This window comes from Oenanthe melanoleuca, chromosome 1 (assembly GCF_029582105.1).
Source record: "Oenanthe melanoleuca isolate GR-GAL-2019-014 chromosome 1, OMel1.0, whole genome shotgun sequence".
Taxonomy (NCBI): domain Eukaryota; kingdom Metazoa; phylum Chordata; class Aves; order Passeriformes; family Muscicapidae; genus Oenanthe; species Oenanthe melanoleuca.
In genome coordinates, this window is record NC_079333.1 from 29,097,027 (window position 1) to 29,116,532 (window position 19,506).

A 19,506-nucleotide genomic window follows, 5' to 3' on the forward strand; every position below is an offset into this window, starting at 1 on the left:
TTGGTGAGTACAGTTAATTTATTTGTAAAGTTCACTTTCCATTCCATGCAGGCATTATTAATATATCACGCTGTGGTGGTGGTGGGGAGGCAGGCGGGTTCCAGCATCCAGGAGTGTTCTTCAATCATTTCCCTGGTCTGCCTCCTCTGCAAGGATGAAAGAAGATGTGAGGGAACAGGAGTCAGAGAGGTATGTGCATCTGCTTTCTAAGGCTGAGAGGCAGAGGGAGCAAGATGTGGATGTGGAAGCCAGGTGGTGTGTGAAGCACAGTACAGGAGAGAGAGTTGCTGTTTTACCAGGGTGGAGGGTCATCCACAGCACTCACTACTTGTGTCACCTTCAAGGCAGTGAGAAGTTGAGAGGGCTGAAATTCTCCCTGACGCACTGGGAGAGATAAACAGAGTGGGATTTGCCACAACTGAGATGTACACAGGAGCACAGTGCAAACAGGCAAGGCTGGTTGGTGTAGCAGTGAGACATGTTATGTTTATTTCTCTGCAAGGAGTGGAAGAAATCCACTGCACTCTATTGCTCTGCTATACTGGGCAGGGAAGGAAGCTTGGCAACTGAGATCTGCCTTTTAGTCAGTGCAGGCCACCCTTGTACATTTAGACTAGTGGATGAGCCTCTTAGCAATTTCCCATCACCCTTTCCAAGAAAGATAAAATCTCCGCCTTTTAAAAGAACTGGGGAAAAGTAGCCTAAAATCTAAGGTCTCCCCGTGAGTCTCACACTGGACAACCAGACCACACCAAAATACCCTTTGGAAATGTTTTACTGTCCACTCAATGTTTGGACTTATACACATTTTTGCACGAAGGGAGCCTGTAGGTCCAGAATCAGCAGAAAACAGCTGTACCTATGGACACAGCACAGAATAGCAAGCAGTAAGGAATAGAAGTGTGGGAGTTCAGACTCTTTCCTACTTTTTCAGATAAAAACACTAAAGGAGATAAATGCCACCATTTACCACCAGCAAAAGGCAAAAGGCAAAGCTTTTGCTTTCTCCAAGTCCAAATCAGTTTTTCTCTATTCTCAGGTGTCACGGTAAGGTCCTGTGAAAAACCACTTCCCAGGAACTCTGCTTTCCAGAAGTCTCCATATTCCAAACACCTGAAACTGGGCAACTAATGGAAAGCAAGATCTGAAAGTCTTTATATTGGAAGACTCCATATAGGAGAGGAGAAATAACCTTGGTCAGAGCTTTTTACAGTAGCTCCTAAATTACCTGTGCTCCTAAGCCAAACACACATGGCCTTGCATTGCAGAGAATCCCCCAAAGATGACAGTATTCTGTCAGACTCCAAATCAAGACTGAGGGCTGGCTGCCCAGGGTGATGAGGCACAGCTGCCTCCTGAGACACCCTGGGGCAGCAGGAACCTGAGCAGATGTTCCTCCAGACAGCAGCAACCAAAGGCAAACATGCCATCTCAGTAACTCCCATGCTGTCTGTATTTTGTGATAGATCTGTGCCTGTAAGTTGGGCCAATGTCATCCAAATTCAAACAGGAAGAGTGCTTGCTGGAAGACCAAAAATATAATGAAGAAGATGTACAGAGCAGTGACGGATGCAGTACACTACCTGTGGTGCAGGGAGCACTGTACTCCTGTGTGGCAAACTCATCTGCAAAACAGAAGGGAAGGGAGAGAGTGAGCTGCCATGAGCCCTGGCACTGCTGGCAGACGGATGGGTGCCAGAGAGATGCTTTTGCCAGGCCCCCAGAGCAGGCTGGGGCCACCATCCCCAGTTTCCCCAGAGATCCCAGCTGGGGTGGGGCAGCCCCAGTCCCAGCCGTGTGTGGGGCAGTGGCAGCACAGCAGAGCCACCCGCACAGGCAGCTCCTGCAGGTTCCACACAGTGTACCCAAGGGCTGCTCACACACCTCCTCCCAGCACTCTGGGCTGAGGGGGGACACAGAGCTCTGTCACTGCCGCCCTGGCCCAGCAGCCAGCACAGCAGAGGCACGAGGAGCAGCAGCTCTGCCTGAAGCACAGGCACGGCCACACTGCAGGGCCAGAGATGAGCACGGACCCCAGCACCCAGCCCTGCCCCTCTGCACTCCCAGAGCTCAGGGCAGGGCTGGGGCGGCAGTGCCAGGCTGGGGACAGCTGTGTGTCCCCCCAGCTCCGTCCCCTGCCGTGTCCCCGTGGCTCCCACGGGCACTCACCTGTCTCGTAGTAGTCGTAGACCTTCACCTGGGCCGGCTTCAGGCCCCGCACGGGGATGTCCCGCTCCACCGTGAAGGAGAAGCTCAGGCTCTCCCTGCCCAGCTGGGGAGGACAAGCAGCAGAGGCTCAGGGGGGCTCTGCACTGCAGGGGCTCCCCTGTGCCCGGCACTGAGCCCAGGTCCCCGTGCTGTCCCCAGCCACCCCTGCCCTGGGGGGACACAGGGCTGCAGGGCTGGCTGAGGGGCAGGGCAAACCCTGGGACCATTGCCCACCCCTGGGGAGGCTCTGCTGGTGGGGAAAGCAGGGCTGATCTGTGCACAGGGTGGAGGGAACGCCTGCTGAGGGCTGGGACAGAGTTGTCTCCTATGAGACAGACGAGCTGAGTGGCTCGTTCTGTGTTTACAAGCCTGGAGATGTTAGCAATGCTCTCAATGCTATTGCCATTGTGCTGCAGGGCTCCAAGTGTGCCCCACAGCAGCCCTGAGTTATTCCTCACCTGCTCAATGTACAGCAAAACATGGTTTGTGTTCACTTCTGTTCGCTGGATCTGGTGGAACCGTGTGTTTGAGAGCTGGAAAAAGGAGATGTGGAGGAGGTTGGTGATCTGAAGGGAAATCAGTCAATCCTCCTCAGTTTCTCCCTACACTAAAAAGTGTACTTCCCAGGGCACTTGTCACTCTGTGTGAAGCCCCACATACTAAGACTTTCCCCAGCTCCCACCTCCTTCTTGACACAAAAATGGAATGAGGGACCAACATTGTCATGGTTGTCATATATCTCCCAAGGCTCCTGAGCCCCTGATACTAGACCTGATGATCTCCCTCCAGCTTTCAATCTGGGGCTGAAACAGCACATATAACTGCAAGCTACTGCAAGAGCTTAAGGAATGGGAAGGGAATGCTGGTGCTGGCATCCCTTATTCACCCCTACTCTAGATCTGAGGGGTGGGAGACCTGGAGGAAGTCATGGACAGGCCTAGGAGTGGAGAAGATACCAGGAAAAGAATGAAATGCTAGTTTAAGTAAAGAAATTGATGCCACAGATTAAAAACAAATATACTCAAATAAATGCTTCACACAGCACCCTACCTTCCCCACAGAGGACTTCAAGGGGACAAATCCTGACAGCATCTTCACATCAACAATCACCATGTTGGAGACATTGCGCTCCCCTGTGTAACTGAGGAACCAAGCAACAAAGATTCAGTGCTTTGAGTGCAACTCAAAGCTGGGCACACTTCCAGCATTCCCAGAACACATGGCACCCCACTAAGTCCTGGCAGTCCAGCACCTTCTTCTCCAGCTGTGCCAGGTGCTCCGAGTCATCTAGGCAGCTCCCACTAGCCCAGCCCTGGGCTGCCCACACAGCAGGACAAATCCTTCTGCAGAGCCTCTCCTCACAGAAGAGCTGCCTCCTGCCCACTTCCCAGGAATGTGCTGCACTCCCAGGGCTTCCAGACTGCCTCACCACAGGGACAACCAGACCTCCCCCAGCTCCCACGGCTCGACAGGAAAGCTCAGAGCAAACCGCAGACTCACCTGACATTGATGCCAATGTCAAAGACCTTGTGAGCCTTGGGGTCCCCACAGCCCTCTGGGATGGTGTGCACATGGAGCATGAAGGGAGCCTCCTCCTGCGTGGGCTGCACGTTGTACCTCAGGCTTGTCTAGGGGACAGCCAGCAGCTCTGTGTGAGCATGGGTGTGCCTGCCCAACGTGGGAGACAGGGGACCCTCTCCCCACCCAGCCCCCCACTTCTCACAGCTCCTCCACACTGCAGAGCCTTCCCTCCTGCTCTCCCACTCTCTCTTCCACATTCCCCTGCTCTTTTTATTCTCTCCCCTTTTCCCAGCCTTCCACCTCTCCCCTCTCTCCCGTTCTTTACTCTCCTGTACCTCAATGGAAGGACTCAGTGATCTCAGGGTCTTTTCCAGCCTGGATGGATGACTCTAGGATCCTGCCCTCTCCCTGGTCCTGCCTGGCCAGGCCCTCCCCTGGCAGGTGCCAGCTGTTCCCATGCCCCTCACCTGCAGGTAGACGCATCCTTCACCAGACACCTCCACGCTGTACTCCCCTGGCACCTGGGCAAGGGGCACGCGCTGCAGCAGCAGCCGGTTGCTGGGATCCACCTGGAAGTCCTGCTGGAAATCCCCTCCCGACTGCAGGGCCACTCTGGAAGCTGCCCCGCTCTTGGCATAGGTGGCGGCTCCATACAGGGACAAGGCTTGGAGAGCCACCACTGTGTCCTGAAAGAGATGAGTCCCAGCACCCAGGGGATGCAGTCAGCCTCTGCACAGCCTGCCCTCCCACAGGCTGCCCCTTCTGTCAGCTGGCACCCTCCCCTCCATCCTTCACTCTCTGCACTTTAAGTTAAGAAGAAAAGACACACAGAAAGAGCAGCTTCAGCACATCTCCCTTCCCAGGGGCACTACTTGACATAAACAGTCTATAGCTTCTCAAGACCTTGGCAGCCCTGGTAGGTACTGCAGGATCCTTTGCAGGGCTCCAGTTCCCACCTTCCTGACAAGACTTCCTGTGCTCCCAGCCGGCTCTCTGACATGTCCCATCTTGTGACCTCAGTGCGTGGGGTGGGCAGAGGGAAGCAGCTCACCTGGGTGGAGGAGAAGCCTCCACTGGGATTCTGCTGACTGCTGATCCACTTGGCAATCAGGGACGCAGAGGACAGCTCCTCCTGGGCAGGGGCTGGCTGCGAGGTGAGGTGAGCCAGGAGCACGTAGGCCGTCATCTCCACTTCTGCAGAGGGAGCTCGGGAGCGATGGTGCGGGAGATCGGCCTCGGGCTCCTTCCCAGGCCGCTGCCAGTGAACAGAGCCATCTGCACAGGAGCAGGGGAGAGACGGCAGCAATGGCTGCTATTGCACACTGCAAGGCATTCTCCACCTGCTGCCGCTCCAGCTGGCAGCACGGAGCCTGCAGGAAGAGTCTGCCACGCAGGCTGGACTGGGAAGGGCCAGGTTTACACATTTTGCAGGTTTACAGTGAGTATGAGACTGCTGAGCCTCAGGCCCAGACACCACTATCATTGGACATTTACGGACTTGGGCACTGCAGGGAACCAGAGACCTCAGGAGGATGCCACTCCTTCCCTCTGTGAGCAGAGATGCCAGGGGCTGGCAGTGACAAACTCTGTGAGGACAAATGGCCCAAAGAAGGTGAGCAGGGCTTACCAGTCACCTGCAGGTGGGGAAGGCAAAAGGTGTGGGCCATACTCCCTTCACAGTTCCACTACCCACTGCTTGGCCAAACCCTCTGTCCAGCCTGACTTTGGCAGACTAGTTCCAAGTGATTATGGGATTTTCCCTGACCACTCAGAACTGGTGCTGCAGCCTCCAAAATGCCCTGTGTGCTCATTTTCTCTCTCAGCACACCCATCTCTTCTCTGACTGACATGCATTGTGCTCTGTGTTGAGCCCGTGCCCTGGAGGCAGGAATGTCCCTGAGCATTGCCCAGCCTGTGCTAAGCAGTGCCTGGTGTGGAGAGCAGTGGGCTGAGCAGAGGTGGCAGCAGAGCCACCCGAGGGCTCAGCACCCAGGGGATGGTGCCTGGTGCTTCCTGTGAGCTCCCTCGGAGCAGAGAAGGACTGGGCTCTGAGAGGGACTTCCCATAAAAGTAATCCCTTTGCACAAGTCTTTCCTCTCCTTCCACCTTTCCCTACCCACAGAGGCCAGTCCCTGCAGCCACTGCCCCACCAACAAAAGCCATTCTCCCAGGGGAAGGTGTAAGGCTGGGGAAAGCCACATGCCACCAGGAACACTCACCCTTTCTCACAGCTTCCTTTTCAAGGGAGTCAAGCAATTCCTTGCGCTTCTCCCTGTTCCCTGCCAGGGCAAAGGCGTATGCCAGCAGTGCCTTGGTGTACACGTGGTTTTCTTTCTGATTTGCTGCTGTTTCCAGGCAGAACAGAGCATTCCGCACCACTGAGTGCTGGGGAGAGAGACAGAATTAGAGGGCTCCATCTACTACTGAGCTCCATCTTAGAACAACAGGAATTGGGATGGTATCTGTGGATCCTTAGCATCCCACTCTCTGGCCTGACAAAGATTTTACCAGTGCGTATCCTTCCCTTCAGATATAATGATTCCTAGAACAAATGGGCAGCAAAAGGCTGTTCTTTATCTCAAATCTTCTATTCTTTAACCTGTCTTGCTGTTTTTTCCAGTTTGATTTAAAGTCTGTGAAGCAGAGCTCCAATTCTTCTTCCTTGAGAAGAATTACTGGCCTGACTGTGTTCTGGGGTAAGAGGAGTTCTCTGAAATACTTTCTTGCTTTAGGTGTACTGAATACTTGCTTTCCTCCACCAGCTATCACCCTGAGACTCTTCTGTGTTTTCACCCTCTGTCTATTTTGCTTGTTTCTCCTTTTCCAGGAGATTTGGAAAAAATTTCTCTCACTGGAAGTATTGTTGTTTCTAGTTTGGTGTGAACTCTGTGTCCTCACAAGAAAAAAAAGTGTGGTTTCTTGTATTTTCTAGAATGTTTTTGTGATGTTCATATTAGCAATGCATGTATTGGTTGAAGAGTGCAATCACTACAGCAAAGTGAAATGTAGCTACTTTACGTGATCTTATGACTAACAGACACTGTTATGCCACAGCCTTTCAGCAAGACACGACTACTCCTCATTTGTGATAGAAAAGCTGCTATAAAATTGAAAAAGTAGCTCTGCAGTAAGAGTATGCCATGACCTGAAAGCTAACAGCACATTTACAGCTTAATAAAGGGTCTAGAAGGAGAACACATATTTTTCTGTTGCTTTGTGCTTTGACTTCCACTGTGTGTGTACTATAAGATGAAATCGTTTGTGACCCCTTTTGGAGAAGCAGTTCAACTGGTTTTAAGAAAGCAAAGAATAAAACCAAAATTGGTTGTGTCTGTGCCTATTGCTATTTGGAAGGGAAATGCTGGGGAGGAGGGCAGTCTAATGACAGGATATGACAGTAGGCACACATGCTAAGGACAGTGCAATTAAGGTTTTTATGAGGGTTTAATGTGGCTTATTTTACTTATAGAAATACTCTGTATGAGCCTTAATTACTTAAGGACTGTGCTAATCTTGGCTTATGCAGCTTAACTTGCAATGCCCCCATACCCCACTCAGATTGTGACAAACCCCTTCCTTCACATTCAGTGGCAGTTTTGGACTCAGACAGGGAGCTGGGAAACATCCTCCTTTTCCAATATGGTTCTGCCTGACAGCTTGGCTTCTAAACACTGCACATAACAATGAAAGAATGCTCTTCTGGTGAAGATGGTGCCATCCATGCCACCCTACTGACAAAATAATTCCTTCTGCTCCTTCTTGCTACACAGGAAAAAAGTTCAAACACAGAACACTCCCTGCTACATTTGGAGCAGAGGGATTGCAGCAGCCTGGCAACCACACTGGCCCAACAGTGCTTCTGCTGTGATTCCTACCCCAGTTTTACCTGCACCACCACCTTGTCTCAAAGTGAGTGGGCCAGAATGGCCAAACCCACACTGGTCTTAAGTGAGCCTCAGGCTTTTCACAGAGTGCCATGATGGTATTCCCTAGAGGTGCACCTTATTCTTCAAGCATTAAGGATGGGTATTTATCATAAAACTATCTAGAATAAGTAGAGAAAATGACAATGAAGGCTGAGTGTGCCATCCTTTTCTACAGACCTGTGGTGTTGTATCTGCCCAATAGGCCCAAGAGTGGTTCAACAAGATTGTACTACTCTAAGAAACAAAAGGAGATTTCTGTGGGTGTATGAAACCTATTTGGCTCACTTCAGACAATTAAATATTATTTAACTCACTGTCAATCCAGGCTGTATGGAGCAAATCCATTATCATCCACAAAAGAACTCAGAAAATGTTAAGTGAAATGTATATATAGGATGGGACAGGAGGAAAATGGAGGAAGATGTTCCTTCGTCTAGACTTAAATGGGAAGACTATTTAGACAGGATTTCTTCTCTCCAAAGATAAAGGGACCTGGTAATCTGGCTGTGGGGACACTAGCAGGGCAGGTTAGTGCCATCTGTGGCTCAGACACGTACGGTTACAGGCAGAGGAATCTCCAGCAGAGCAATAGTGATGTAGGCTGCCAGTGTGACCTCGTCATTCACTCCACCCTGCAGGGGAACACAAAAGCACTTGTTGATCCCACACAGTGCCACTGCCTTCCCCCTGTGCTACAAAACTACATCCTGCAGGGACCAATTCCCCCTGGCCTCCTTTTCATGCTGAGTCCTTTGGAAGGTGCTGCTGACTTCTTCCTGCTTCTGATAGCCCACATGTATAACACCCCACTCCTTCCCACGCCCCAAATGCTGAAATAACTCTGTTGATGCCAGGGTGACTTATGATCAAATTCCAGCCTGACAAAACCCACGTGGAGCCAACCAGGGGGCTTGTTACCTTCATAGCATTGTTCAGGAGAGTCCCAGAGCTGCGGAAACAGCCGTTCTCCTTCTGCTTCTGAGTAAGCCAGTTCAAAGCATCCTGGATGTGCCTCTCCTCTATGAAGATGTGAGGCCGGGCCTGAGCAAAGGACTTGAGGACAAAGGCTGTGAGCCTGAAAGGGACAGAGGGAACCAAGACATCCTGAGCAGGCCCTGTCTCCATCAGAGGCCATAGGACCCATTTAACTTCACCTCCATTCCAAACTCCACCATGGCCAAGTACAAGAGAGCACTGAGCAATGAGAGGGCATAAAAAGCAGAAATGAAAAGCCAGAGGTACTGAAGCCTTACCAGGTATTGCCAACTTGCCCATAACGTGGCCCAAAGGTGCTATAAGAGCCATCCCGGTGTTTGTACTTCAATTGCCTTTGATACCCTGAAATGAAGAGTGAAAACGCATTTCAGTTGCCACATTGTTTTTTGAGGAGCCATGCAAAGGAAATGCAGCAGACATGGGACACACTGTCCCCCTTGGCTATGGCACAAATGTGACCTATGCTGCTCAGTATTACAAAGGAAGTTCAGGGAAACCCCCAGCCCTGAATATCTATATTCTTGTGCTCTTCCTCTCTCCAGCAACACCTGGAAACTGGCTGTCTGTGGTCATTGCTGCTCTCTGACTTCATGAGGAGAGGTAAATGCATCCCAGACTTGAGAAATATGGAAGAATAGTTCCTAGAGAACTGATTAAAAATGTGAGTCCTACACAGGATAGGAATGCAGAAAACAGGATCATTTTCTTTGGAGGAAATGCAGTTTTGCTGCAAAAATAACTGAGTCACAACAGCCCCTTGCTGGTGGGCAGATGCCCACCTGATGGTGCTGATGTCATTTCTGTCATCATGCCCTAGCTAATGTGGTAAAATACTTTCTACACCTCAGTCCTAAGGAGAATTATAGATCCACATAAGGAGCTGCCATGATTAATGGTTGTAGTCTGATTTATGTCTTTCATATAAACATTTCCTTATGGAGGGAAATCCTGAGTTATTGCCAGCCCTGGACATTTTCTGTGTTCCTGTTTGGATGCTGTTGTCTCTCACCCTGTGTCTGAGTGTAGGATTCCCTCTTCCAGACACTGTCTTATATAGCCCCCTAACCTGGCAGTAGCCTGCTCTTTTCTGGGGACAGCCTCACACAAATCATCCAGGCCAGTGGCCAGCAGTTTCCTTATCCAGTAGCCAAGGGAAGGGATGGACAAAGGCAGAAGCTCACCGCTCACTAAGTATCCAACAGCCTTGGATTTGATCTCCTCACTCAGCTGCCCTGTCTTGTTCAGATAGTCCAGGACGTAGATGTTGGGTGCAAACAGGACCATGTTCTGCTCCCCACAGCCAAAGGGCATCTGGAGGAGCTGGTGCAGGTTCTGCATGGCAGTGCCCATGATGTCACCTGGGCAATGGGACAATTCACAGTGTAAATTGGCCATTAGACTGAGCACAGCCTGAAGTGGCAGTGTTTCAAAATAGCTTGTGACACCTTAAAGAGGTTTCACTTACCCAGCACTGAGAAATATGCTCTGGCTGAGCCATCCACCACAGTCTCTGGGAGAACCAAGGAGACTGTCTCCGACACTGACTCTTCTGGGATAAAAAGCAGATTAATTTGGTTACAATTCCACGTGTATCTACAATTCCTGGGTAGCAGCTATCCATGGTTGAGACACTATCCCCTGAAGAGGGGTTTCCTGACTTCAACAAATCCATTCATCTGTAATTTTGGTGATGAAGTTTCCTATCCTGTAAATTTTGTTTTGGGCCTGCAATACCCTCACACACAGATTGTCATGGACTTCTACATGGCACCATCAACCAGCCTTGACAAATACACCTTTTCCAGCCTATTTTTCTGGCCTTTTCTGCTTTGGTGGGCAGATCTGTCTTACTACAGAGCCCAGTTTGTGATTTTACATCTGTTAAATGAAAGGCATTAGAGATAAGCTTATCAAATCCCAAATACTCTCTCCTTGCATTGACCTGGCCAGCCTCATTTCCTAAAATATGTCCTTCTGCCTCTCTAATTGTAGACATTGTCACATTCTCAGCTCTTCTACAGGAAGAATTTTTTTCACTAACAGTTGGACATACATTTAGTTTGCTCAATTTTATCAGATCCCTAAACCTTTCTTCTCAGAGTAGAGCACTCACAAACCCTTTATTCCACCTTTGTTTTTAGTTTCTACTTCAGCAAAGAAAGTTTTGGAAAAGAAAATGGCTCTTACCAGATGCACAGAGCAGAGAGTTGTATGTGGTTTCCACTTCAGTCCCTTCCGGCTTGGGGAAAAGGGCAAGGGAAAAAAAAAAAAAAAGCAAAAAATGAGAAACAACAGTGACAAAGAAAAGGAAGAAATATCAAAAGGGAAAGTAAAAGGCAGTCTTTGAAAATTCCCTAGAAATTTTTCTCCTCCATGTGCTAAGCTGAGGATAATTGAGGACTGTAGCATACTGGCTAATTGCAAGTATGAAATGTAATAAATTTTCTTTTCTTTCTTATTACTGAGAGAAGCCCTTCAGCTTCACAGGTTGTGATGGAGATGGATGCAAGGGGATGTTATCAAGAGAGCCATGGGACCTGGTCATCCAAGCTGCCACTCACTGTGGCCAGTCTAGCAGAGCTCTGCAGGCTGAGTGCCTGGCACACTGGGAGGATGTGTGTGCAAGAACTTTGACTGCTGGCAGCTAGAGCACTCCAATGCACCTACAAGTGACACACTACAACAACCAAAGTCTAAATGTGTGCCATAGTCAGCTGGTTTATATGTTCCAGTCTTGTCTTTGAAGTCAAAAAAGAATCCCTCTTTTCTGTTGAGATGGGTGAAAATATTTTGCAGAAAACTCAGGAATCAAATGTTTAATAGAAAACTTTTTAAAATCAGAATTTATTTTAGCCACATCCCTGCACCGATTTTTTAACCTCTAGATAGGAGAGTTCCCATTGTTTCACTACTGGTTTCCAGCTATTGCCAGCTGATATTTTTCCCCAGCATGTAAACAATGTCTTCGCTTTGTCACAATCAGAGTACCTTGTCTCTCATTCTTCAGAATGAAAAGACAGAAAAGTATTAAAAGAGCAGGAAAAAAAAAGAGGAAAAAGAAAAAGTTTTTTGGATAAACTGTGACAGAGCTAAATGCTTCTGTTCGAAAAGGCACCTTCTTGTTTGTTTCAGTATGTCATGCTTATATGCAACTAAATGAGAAATCCATTGTTTTTTTTTATTTTCAGCAGGAAATTAAAACATACAATCTTTATTTTTTTGAAAGATTTTCCTTTCCAGATGAGAAATTCCTGGGTGAAAAAACTCCCTTTTCCCAAAGAGGTCTCAGTGAGGCTTGGTTTCTCAAGGGGCGGGAAGATGCCCTAGGGCCTCTGGCACACTCACTCCTCTCTCTGGGATGCACTGTGCTCCAGGGAATATTGTCATCCATGTGCTCAAGGCAATGCAGCTTCACCCCAAGCATGTTACCCTGAATCCATCCCTGCTAATTAATTGTTCAGCCTTGGAGGCTAATCTCCCATTCCATCCTGTCAGGGCTTGCTGTAGATTAATTACCACAGTAACAGGATAGGATGAGCAATCTCTCAGACACCCTGACAGAAGTAAGTCCAATACTTGTTCAGTAATTTACATTCCCCTGCCATCTGTGAGGAAAGACTTTATGGTGCTCTATCTTCCTGTATCTTCAAAGAACAAAACAGTCTTTTTCCTGAAGGGGTATGTGAAATTAGGAAAATTTCCTGAAATGTTAAACAGTTGTTCATGTATTATACATTCAAATCCATTTGTAAATAATTAAAAAAAAAAAAAAAAGCCTAGCAGATAGGACTGTTGTTCCATCATTGCATTCTGGTTAGCAAAACATTTCCTGAAGCTACATAAATGCTAGCTCTGACTTTCTGAAAACAGGAATGTCTGCAATGTAAGGAGGACTTATTATTATATAGATTTCCCTATACAACAAACTGGTACTCTTTGCTTGCTAATAGCATCAGTGGGAGTCTTATACTGTGGATTAATTTTATGACTGGCAATTTATCATGTGAAAAGCTATGTTTTTATCTTTGCAAAACACTGCTTAAGAAAAGAAGTGTACAAAAGAATGTGAAAATGAAAGGTTAGTTACACTGTTTCGAACATTCTTAGAAATGTAATAAAAACAATTCAAAACAGTGATGGTAGCTTTGTTTAGAAATATTTGTAGTTGGTAGTGACTGCTCCATATTCCAGAGTGCAGGCCATGGGCAGGAGGAGAAGCATAAGCTTTCTGTCTAGTGTTTTATTCACAGCCTATCCCTGTGATTTATTACAGGCAAAACCAAGGATTTCTCGTTTATCTCTGATGTGATGTGTCTTGGAAAAGCCTGTCATTATTGCCTGCCTTATTATTCCTGTCCCTCTATGTAATGTAAGACTCTGCTTTGACTGTGAGATGACAACATTATGAGTTATGGGCTCTATGGGCCTGTGTTAGATTTATCAGCTCTTCTTTTGTAAAAGCTTGCAGAATAAGAGTCCCACAAGCCATTATTGCTGCTCTCATGGCTAAACCAGAAAGCCTGTATCCCACAGCAGCCCTTGCAGTTATTATTGCTGTTTCCCTGTGCCACCAAAACGAGCAGACACGTACCTCCACCAGCAGCTGTCTGATGACCGTGTCCTTCCGCCCTTTCTCAGGGCTCTCCACAATGTGGTTCCCACAGGGCTGCTGGTTCTGCAGGGCCTCAGTGGTCACTGAGAACTCCACCTGCCCTGGAGGAAACAGGGGTCAGTCAGCCCTGCCAGGCAGAGCCAGGAAATACATTTGTTTTTGTGCTGGAACTCTGCAGTCCATTACAGAGAAGCTTTTCCAAGAGGAGAACTTAATCTGAGACTGGTTTTATCTTGATCCAGATACACCCTCCCAGATCACCTCCTTTGTGATGGCCACTCAAGCAGGTGCTACTCCATCAGCATGAAGAGTAGTGATGGGGAAGGTCTCATAAATCAAATGGTCTATTTCTGGGAGGCCTCAGAGAAAGCAAGCTTTGATTAAAAATATTCAGACCCAAGCACATTAAGACAAGACATTCTTAGCTCCTCAACTGAAATGTCTGGGTTCTTTGCATGCATTAAGGGAATTTGTGATTTCTATTAAATTGTTGGGAAAGCCAAGGCCTGTAACATGTTGTTTGTTTAGGACCTGGAATCACTACACCCAGTGTAATGTCTCAACCTCAGGGCTGGACTTCTGACACAGAAAAGATCCTTCCAGGTCATCTAGCTCCTCACAGCAAAGATCTGAGGCTATTCACTGATGTCTGATCCCAGCATCTTCTTGTCATCTGGTCTCTTACCTAGAGATCTGGGTGTTACTGCCCAAGCAGCAGTTTTTCTTTCATTCACACAGATGCAGTAGGATTCTTCCTGATCCCCCACTGGTACAGCCAGGAAATCAGTAGATTCAGCCAGAGACACACTGACCTGCCAGTGTACAGAGAGGGGTTGTGAGGTTTGGGCTTGCAGAGAAGCTGGAGTTATTGCAGACAATGCAGTACATGGAAATATTAGTGGGGCTGGTTATACCATGGGACTGAGGACATTATGGGCATTGCAGAGCAATATTGCCTGATAAAGGAGGAAATTACTGAAATTTGTGCAACTGTAGGAGATCAGGGAGGTGAGTGTAGAGAACAGGATCTTTGGAAAGGAAATCGATTCTGGGAAGATGAATAGCACAGACCAGTTGTGCCATGAATTAAAGATCTCCCTCGTGATTTGTTAGGTGGAGGGATAAAACACCAGCAGTGGGAAAGCTAGTAAGGCAACAAAGAAAAGTAGAATAAGGGAACAAGGAAAAGTGAAATAAAGAGCCTGAAAATAGCAAACAATTAGGAAATACAGGGACATAAATGAGAGTGCATTGCAATGACTGGATAAGCATCTCCTTGTTTCAGCTTTATTTCTTATAGAATAAAAATCTGTATTTATAAAAACTGAGCAAAAGTGATTGAGATTCTATGCTAATCCCTTCCCAAATTTTCTCTTGTCTTTGTTTTGTTAGAAAAAATGCAGGTGAGAATGGTGAAGCTATATAGCTCTGCTCAGTGTTTTAGGGACAGATGCAACAAATTTCAGGAGGTCTGCACATTCCAGCAAGTCTTCTGTGAAGTTTTGTGAGATGACACAAAAGGCTAAACACAAATATCCACCCTGGTGAACCTGGAATTTCCATTTGGGTATGCAACGATTCTGTGATCTGTGAAGAGCCCAAGTTGTCTATTTCTGTAGAACAGTGACAGGGTCTCAGTAGCAGAGCTTCAGGCTCTGAATGAAATGCAGCTTACAAAACTTTGTCAGGAAAACACACTCCCTCTTCACTGAGTACAACAAGGATTCATACATATGCACACCTACATGAAATTACATTTGCACATGGGTCATTAGCACCTTGTTAAAGAAGGCCCACTGGAGTCTCCCCATGGCAGCCAGGCTGAGCAAAGCTGTGGCATCCCTTACCCTGATGCAGGCAGGCAGGTAGTTGAAGACGGTGGCTTTCAGCGTGAAGGACTCCCCCCGCACCACAGAGTAGGGCATGGTGAGCTCCACAAAGAAGGGCTGGAAGGCTCTGAGGGATGCTGTTGGGGACAGCCCAAAGCCTGTGTCTGCTGAAGTGCAGAATGCATTGGCTTTCCACTCAGTGATGGTGTCAGGGATGGTCACTTCTAGATCAGCTTTTCCCTCTGAGCTGGTGAGGGACAGAGAACAAGATTTCTGTTATATTCTGGTGCTCATCTATTCTCCTCTCAGCCTACTGAGCAACATCTGCTGACAGCAAACCCCTGACCAGCTGGGATATGGGCATTGGCTTTTGTATGTTCCTCTAAAGCATCCTACACTTAATGTCCTTAATAGATCCCTTTGTCTACTAGAAATAGTCCTCTCACTGAAATACTGACACATCCACTGAGGCTTTAACCTAGTCCAAGGTTTTGGCCTAGTGACCATACTCTACATTCCCTTAAACACTTACTTCACTGAAACTATGTCCCAGATCCATGTCTCAGGGAAGTACTTCCGGACAGTCTCCATAGGATTGCCATCAACCATATCTTCTGCCATGTCATAAGCCAGCTCTCCATGCAGATTCATTGTAGAGACTATTCCAGCACAGGAAGAAAGGAAAAGATGTGTCAAACTCCATGCTAAACCAGGAACATACTTTCCCTCCAGATAGCTGTTACTCATAGGTCAAATTTTCAAATTGAAAGAACAGCTTTGACATCTTGGCCACTGGAAACATTAATTTCTCTGTTGCCATCTCAGTATTTAATTTTTCTTAATGTTGCTGCTTTTCTTACAGAGATTGGCTGGAGTTGAGCATTCTTCTCCCACTGCCAGCAAACCCCTCAGTGCCAAGAAACCATGCATGATGATGTTATTGAGGATATATTTCTACACCAGTACAGATTAAAATGGGAAACTTACTGTCCCCAGATATTACCATGGCACGCAGTTTAATAACCTGGTTGAAGAGCTGATTGCATTTATACATAACCAGAAAAAGAAGCCACACTTAGCTCTCCCTCTAGGAATTTTTAAAAAATGAACATGGGTCTTTACATCTCTGGCCATTAACAAATATACAGGAAGGTGCTTTCTCACAGTGTTGCATAGTGTTGTGCCTTATGAAAGGCTTTTCCATCAGCCTTAGAAGACTTTACATCTTCTCAAAGGAGGCTGTCTTGAGCCATGCTGTGATGACAAATCCTCCATTTCAAAACCAAAGGTCTGATCTCTTATGAGTAGGAGGCTAGAAGCTGTCACTGGACCAAAAGGTAAGTTGTTTAATAGGAGCTGGGGCCCTGCACCATGAAAGTCAATAACTGGAAGTGATATAGGTGAGTCTGTTATATAGTCTTTCTAATCTCAGATCTCTTCAAGGAAACAAGCAAACAAAAGCAGTATCATTCTCCAATCTTCACAGCCACAGAACCTGCAGAGAAGTGACATGTCCCTAGCCCCTCATAGTCATGTAACTGGGGAAGCTGGGAACAGAACCAAACCTCTCAGGCCCCAGTGGTAAAATATCTACCCATGGGATTGTACCACCTTCTCACTTGTCTTAGCCCACTTTTGCCCTGGTTGTTCCTCTAGCTATTGCTAGAATGTGGCTGCCTGGAAGCAAATGCTCCTTTTTTAGGTTTCCATAGCTGGACTCAGATCTGATGGGAACAAAACCCCACTGCTTTGTGCTGAAAGACTCTTTTAGTGCCTACAAGAGTCACCAAGCACAGAGTTCTAGCCAGGCACATCTGGCTGTCTGGGAAGAGGCAGGCAGAGGTGGATCAGTTGCATATTTCAAGACTAGGTCCAGAAGGGAGGGATCCTGAATTAGGTCAGCACATCTGAACACAATCAGATCTGGGTAATTAATAGTCAAAGATTCAAAGAGGGAAGGAAAGAAGCAGGGTGGTAAATTTTAGGAGGTTGTGTGAGAGGTAAAACCAAGAAGGTACTAGAACCACTGTAACTCCTTTCCATCATGTGTTCTGGGTAATGCTCGCAGAGTTCAGGCTTATGGATCTTGCTGCTAGTGAAGACTTTTAAGCCCAATTCCTAGTAAACAAAGAGAAAGAAGAACAAAAAATATGCAAAATAATGGTTTGAAAATGAACTTTTTTTAGTATGTCAAGGCTGGAGGTAGCTAAGTCTGGTATTGATCAGAATAACTAAGGCTTGTATGTAAATTCCAGGTAGGCTGGTTTGACACAGATGTGGAGTCCCTGTCATGTTATTCTCATAGTAAAGCTAAATCTTGACATGATCAGATGGAAAGGTAAGGCCACAGGCCTACCTTGGGGACAACTGCCTGGGTGAAAATGGCATGTGTGAAATGCACTGCAGTGAAGGTACCCAAAAAACTTTGTGCAGGACACTTAGGATGGGTATGCATGGATTTGTGGGTTATCAAATTGACTGATACTTTAATAAATACCTTTTTAAACCAGGGAAAGAAAACATGAGTGAATGAGGAGTTTCTATTATTATGGCACTAGAGGTAATTTCTCAGGACTGTTTCCTTACCCAAGCCCATTTGCAGGTGTCTCTACTGTGAGGAGACATTTCAAACTTTTAATGGGTTAGAGAAGCACTCAGTTACTATTTATAGGCTAAGTGGATGTGGGAACTGGGCTTGGTTATTTTCTTGCATACAAGCATGAGCAAGTTTACAACAAATGAGCTTATTTTTTTATATAAAAGCCCTTCAGGGCAGGTGAAAAGAAGACAGGAGACTGAGTTTGAAAAGGGAACAAAAGAGAAAAACGAAAGGCTGGTGCTTACTTTGAGAATGTTGTAGGCATCCCCTTCACCGTCAGAAGAGATGGGTATGTAGAGAAATCCATTTAATGACAGGTTGTCAAGTGACACACATGGATTTACATTGTCTTCTTCCAAGTAGTAGTCCCTGAAGCTATAACCCTGGCTTTCCTTCAGTGGGAGAAGATGATACACCTGGAGAAGTGCAAATATCAGGGAACAATGCAGCAGGTCACTAACAGGGACAGACACAGCCTAACACCCCATTGGTAAATGCCAGCTTCTAAAAAGCAACTGTAAGGAATGCAACTGCAAAAATACATAGCCCCATCTCCATAGTGTTGTTAGTGAGTACTTGCTTGATTCTTGTACTTGCTCATTTCCAAAAGTGGCCAAGACTCACAGAGCTGGGAGAAAGCTCATTTTCAGGCTTCATGAGGAGAACACTCTTGTCCACTGCACGGAGGGCACACAGGGATCTTGGAGAGGCATGGAGGTGCAGGTGTGTGTCAGAAGCAGGAAGACCTTCCTTGGGTGCAAAACTCAATCTCACCTGCAAATCCAAGAGGAAGTTCAAGCAACCACTTTTTCAGACACTGTTACATTATTATCCTGACTTCTAGCTGTGTGAGGCCTGCTAGTGTCTGATGCATATTCATCTTTGATCAATGTAATTAATAAAGATGAGTGATTTTCTTTTTGTTTCTGTCTTGCCCCACTTTTTATTTTCATAGCTTTGTAGCTTGTTCTGGTCACCAGTCCTCAGTCAACATCTGGTCAGAACATTTAAGCGAACCCATTGTGAATTCTGCCTTCACTCTGGAAATCTAAACTGAGCTGCTGTCCACAAGACAAACACGGGTTGCATAAGCCATGACTTATACTCACTTTATTGGGGAGGCACATTTCAACCTGGAAATCTTCTGAGCTGGCAATGACTTCCCCACTGGGTGAGGTGGTGTACACAAGCATCTGTGCCACGGGAGCAATTGCTGCCTCCACAGGGAAGCTCAGCTGAAATGTCCCATAAGCTGACAGGGAGAACAAAAGGCTATTCAATATACTGGTTCCAGGATATGCATTCGCCTTCCCCAGGTAAAAAAAAAGCCAAGTTCACTCATGCTGAACATTTTTAGTTATCTGAGGCTGGAAAACTGACACATGGCTAAAATTTATGGCTGCTGCCAAAGACACCTGCATTCAAAGGCTGATTGTGAATTGACAAAAGACATGAGTTTGGAGGGCCTCAACCTGCCTTCTAGATTCTCCCCAGTTAACATGTGGAATAATTCCTTGATGCTCCCAACACTTTTTTTCCCTCAAGCTCCAACATCTACAAAAAATGATTGAGGCAAAAAAAGTAACAGAGCTGTTGCAAAGGGTGACAGCAGTCAAGGTTGCAGAGTGGCTGAAATAATAACTTGGCAAGGTTACTGCTAAGCAAGTACTTATCTGGAACACCAAACTATTGCTCCAAACACGGTAGAAAATGCCTGTCTGTGCTGGAAAACTCTTTCTATCTGGGCCTGAGCTTTATGTCACAATCTACACAAGGTGACAGAACATCCCTTGGTACCAGCCCTGGTTGGAGTAT

The 19,506-nt window shown here is 46.9% G+C and overlaps 1 protein-coding gene across 3 annotated transcripts in view; it reads right to left on the reverse strand.

Annotated features, from left to right (window-relative positions):
- LOC130261168 (alpha-2-macroglobulin-like) overlaps positions 1-19,506 on the reverse strand; it is a 35,320-nt gene continuing 15,814 nt past the window's right edge. Inside the window, exons 14-36 of one of the 3 annotated variants that reach the window (XM_056507320.1) lie at positions 18,801-18,943; positions 18,316-18,465; positions 17,937-18,107; positions 17,120-17,210; positions 15,625-15,751; positions 15,111-15,339; positions 13,949-14,075; positions 13,243-13,364; positions 10,839-10,890; positions 10,117-10,200; positions 9,833-10,009; positions 8,909-8,993; positions 8,574-8,730; positions 8,213-8,287; positions 5,949-6,114; positions 4,781-5,004; positions 4,197-4,415; positions 3,709-3,836; positions 3,259-3,349; positions 2,667-2,741; positions 2,170-2,272; positions 1,584-1,625; positions 1-146 (exon numbers count right to left, since the gene is read on the reverse strand). In XM_056507320.1, coding sequence (XP_056363295.1) covers positions 121-146; positions 1,584-1,625; positions 2,170-2,272; positions 2,667-2,741; positions 3,259-3,349; positions 3,709-3,836; positions 4,197-4,415; positions 4,781-5,004; positions 5,949-6,114; positions 8,213-8,287; positions 8,574-8,730; positions 8,909-8,993; positions 9,833-10,009; positions 10,117-10,200; positions 10,839-10,890; positions 13,243-13,364; positions 13,949-14,075; positions 15,111-15,339; positions 15,625-15,751; positions 17,120-17,210; positions 17,937-18,107; positions 18,316-18,465; positions 18,801-18,943 — 2,864 coding nt within the window. In that variant the 3' untranslated portion in view covers positions 1-120. Of the gene's footprint in view, positions 147-1,583; positions 1,626-2,169; positions 2,273-2,666; positions 2,742-3,258; positions 3,350-3,708; positions 3,837-4,196; positions 4,416-4,780; positions 5,005-5,948; positions 6,115-8,212; positions 8,288-8,573; positions 8,731-8,908; positions 8,994-9,832; positions 10,010-10,116; positions 10,201-10,838; positions 10,891-13,242; positions 13,365-13,948; positions 14,076-15,110; positions 15,340-15,624; positions 15,752-17,110; positions 17,211-17,936; positions 18,108-18,315; positions 18,466-18,800; positions 18,944-19,506 lie in introns of all 3 variants that reach the window. The other 2 variants (XM_056507228.1, XM_056507151.1) reach the window with 2 other exon arrangements.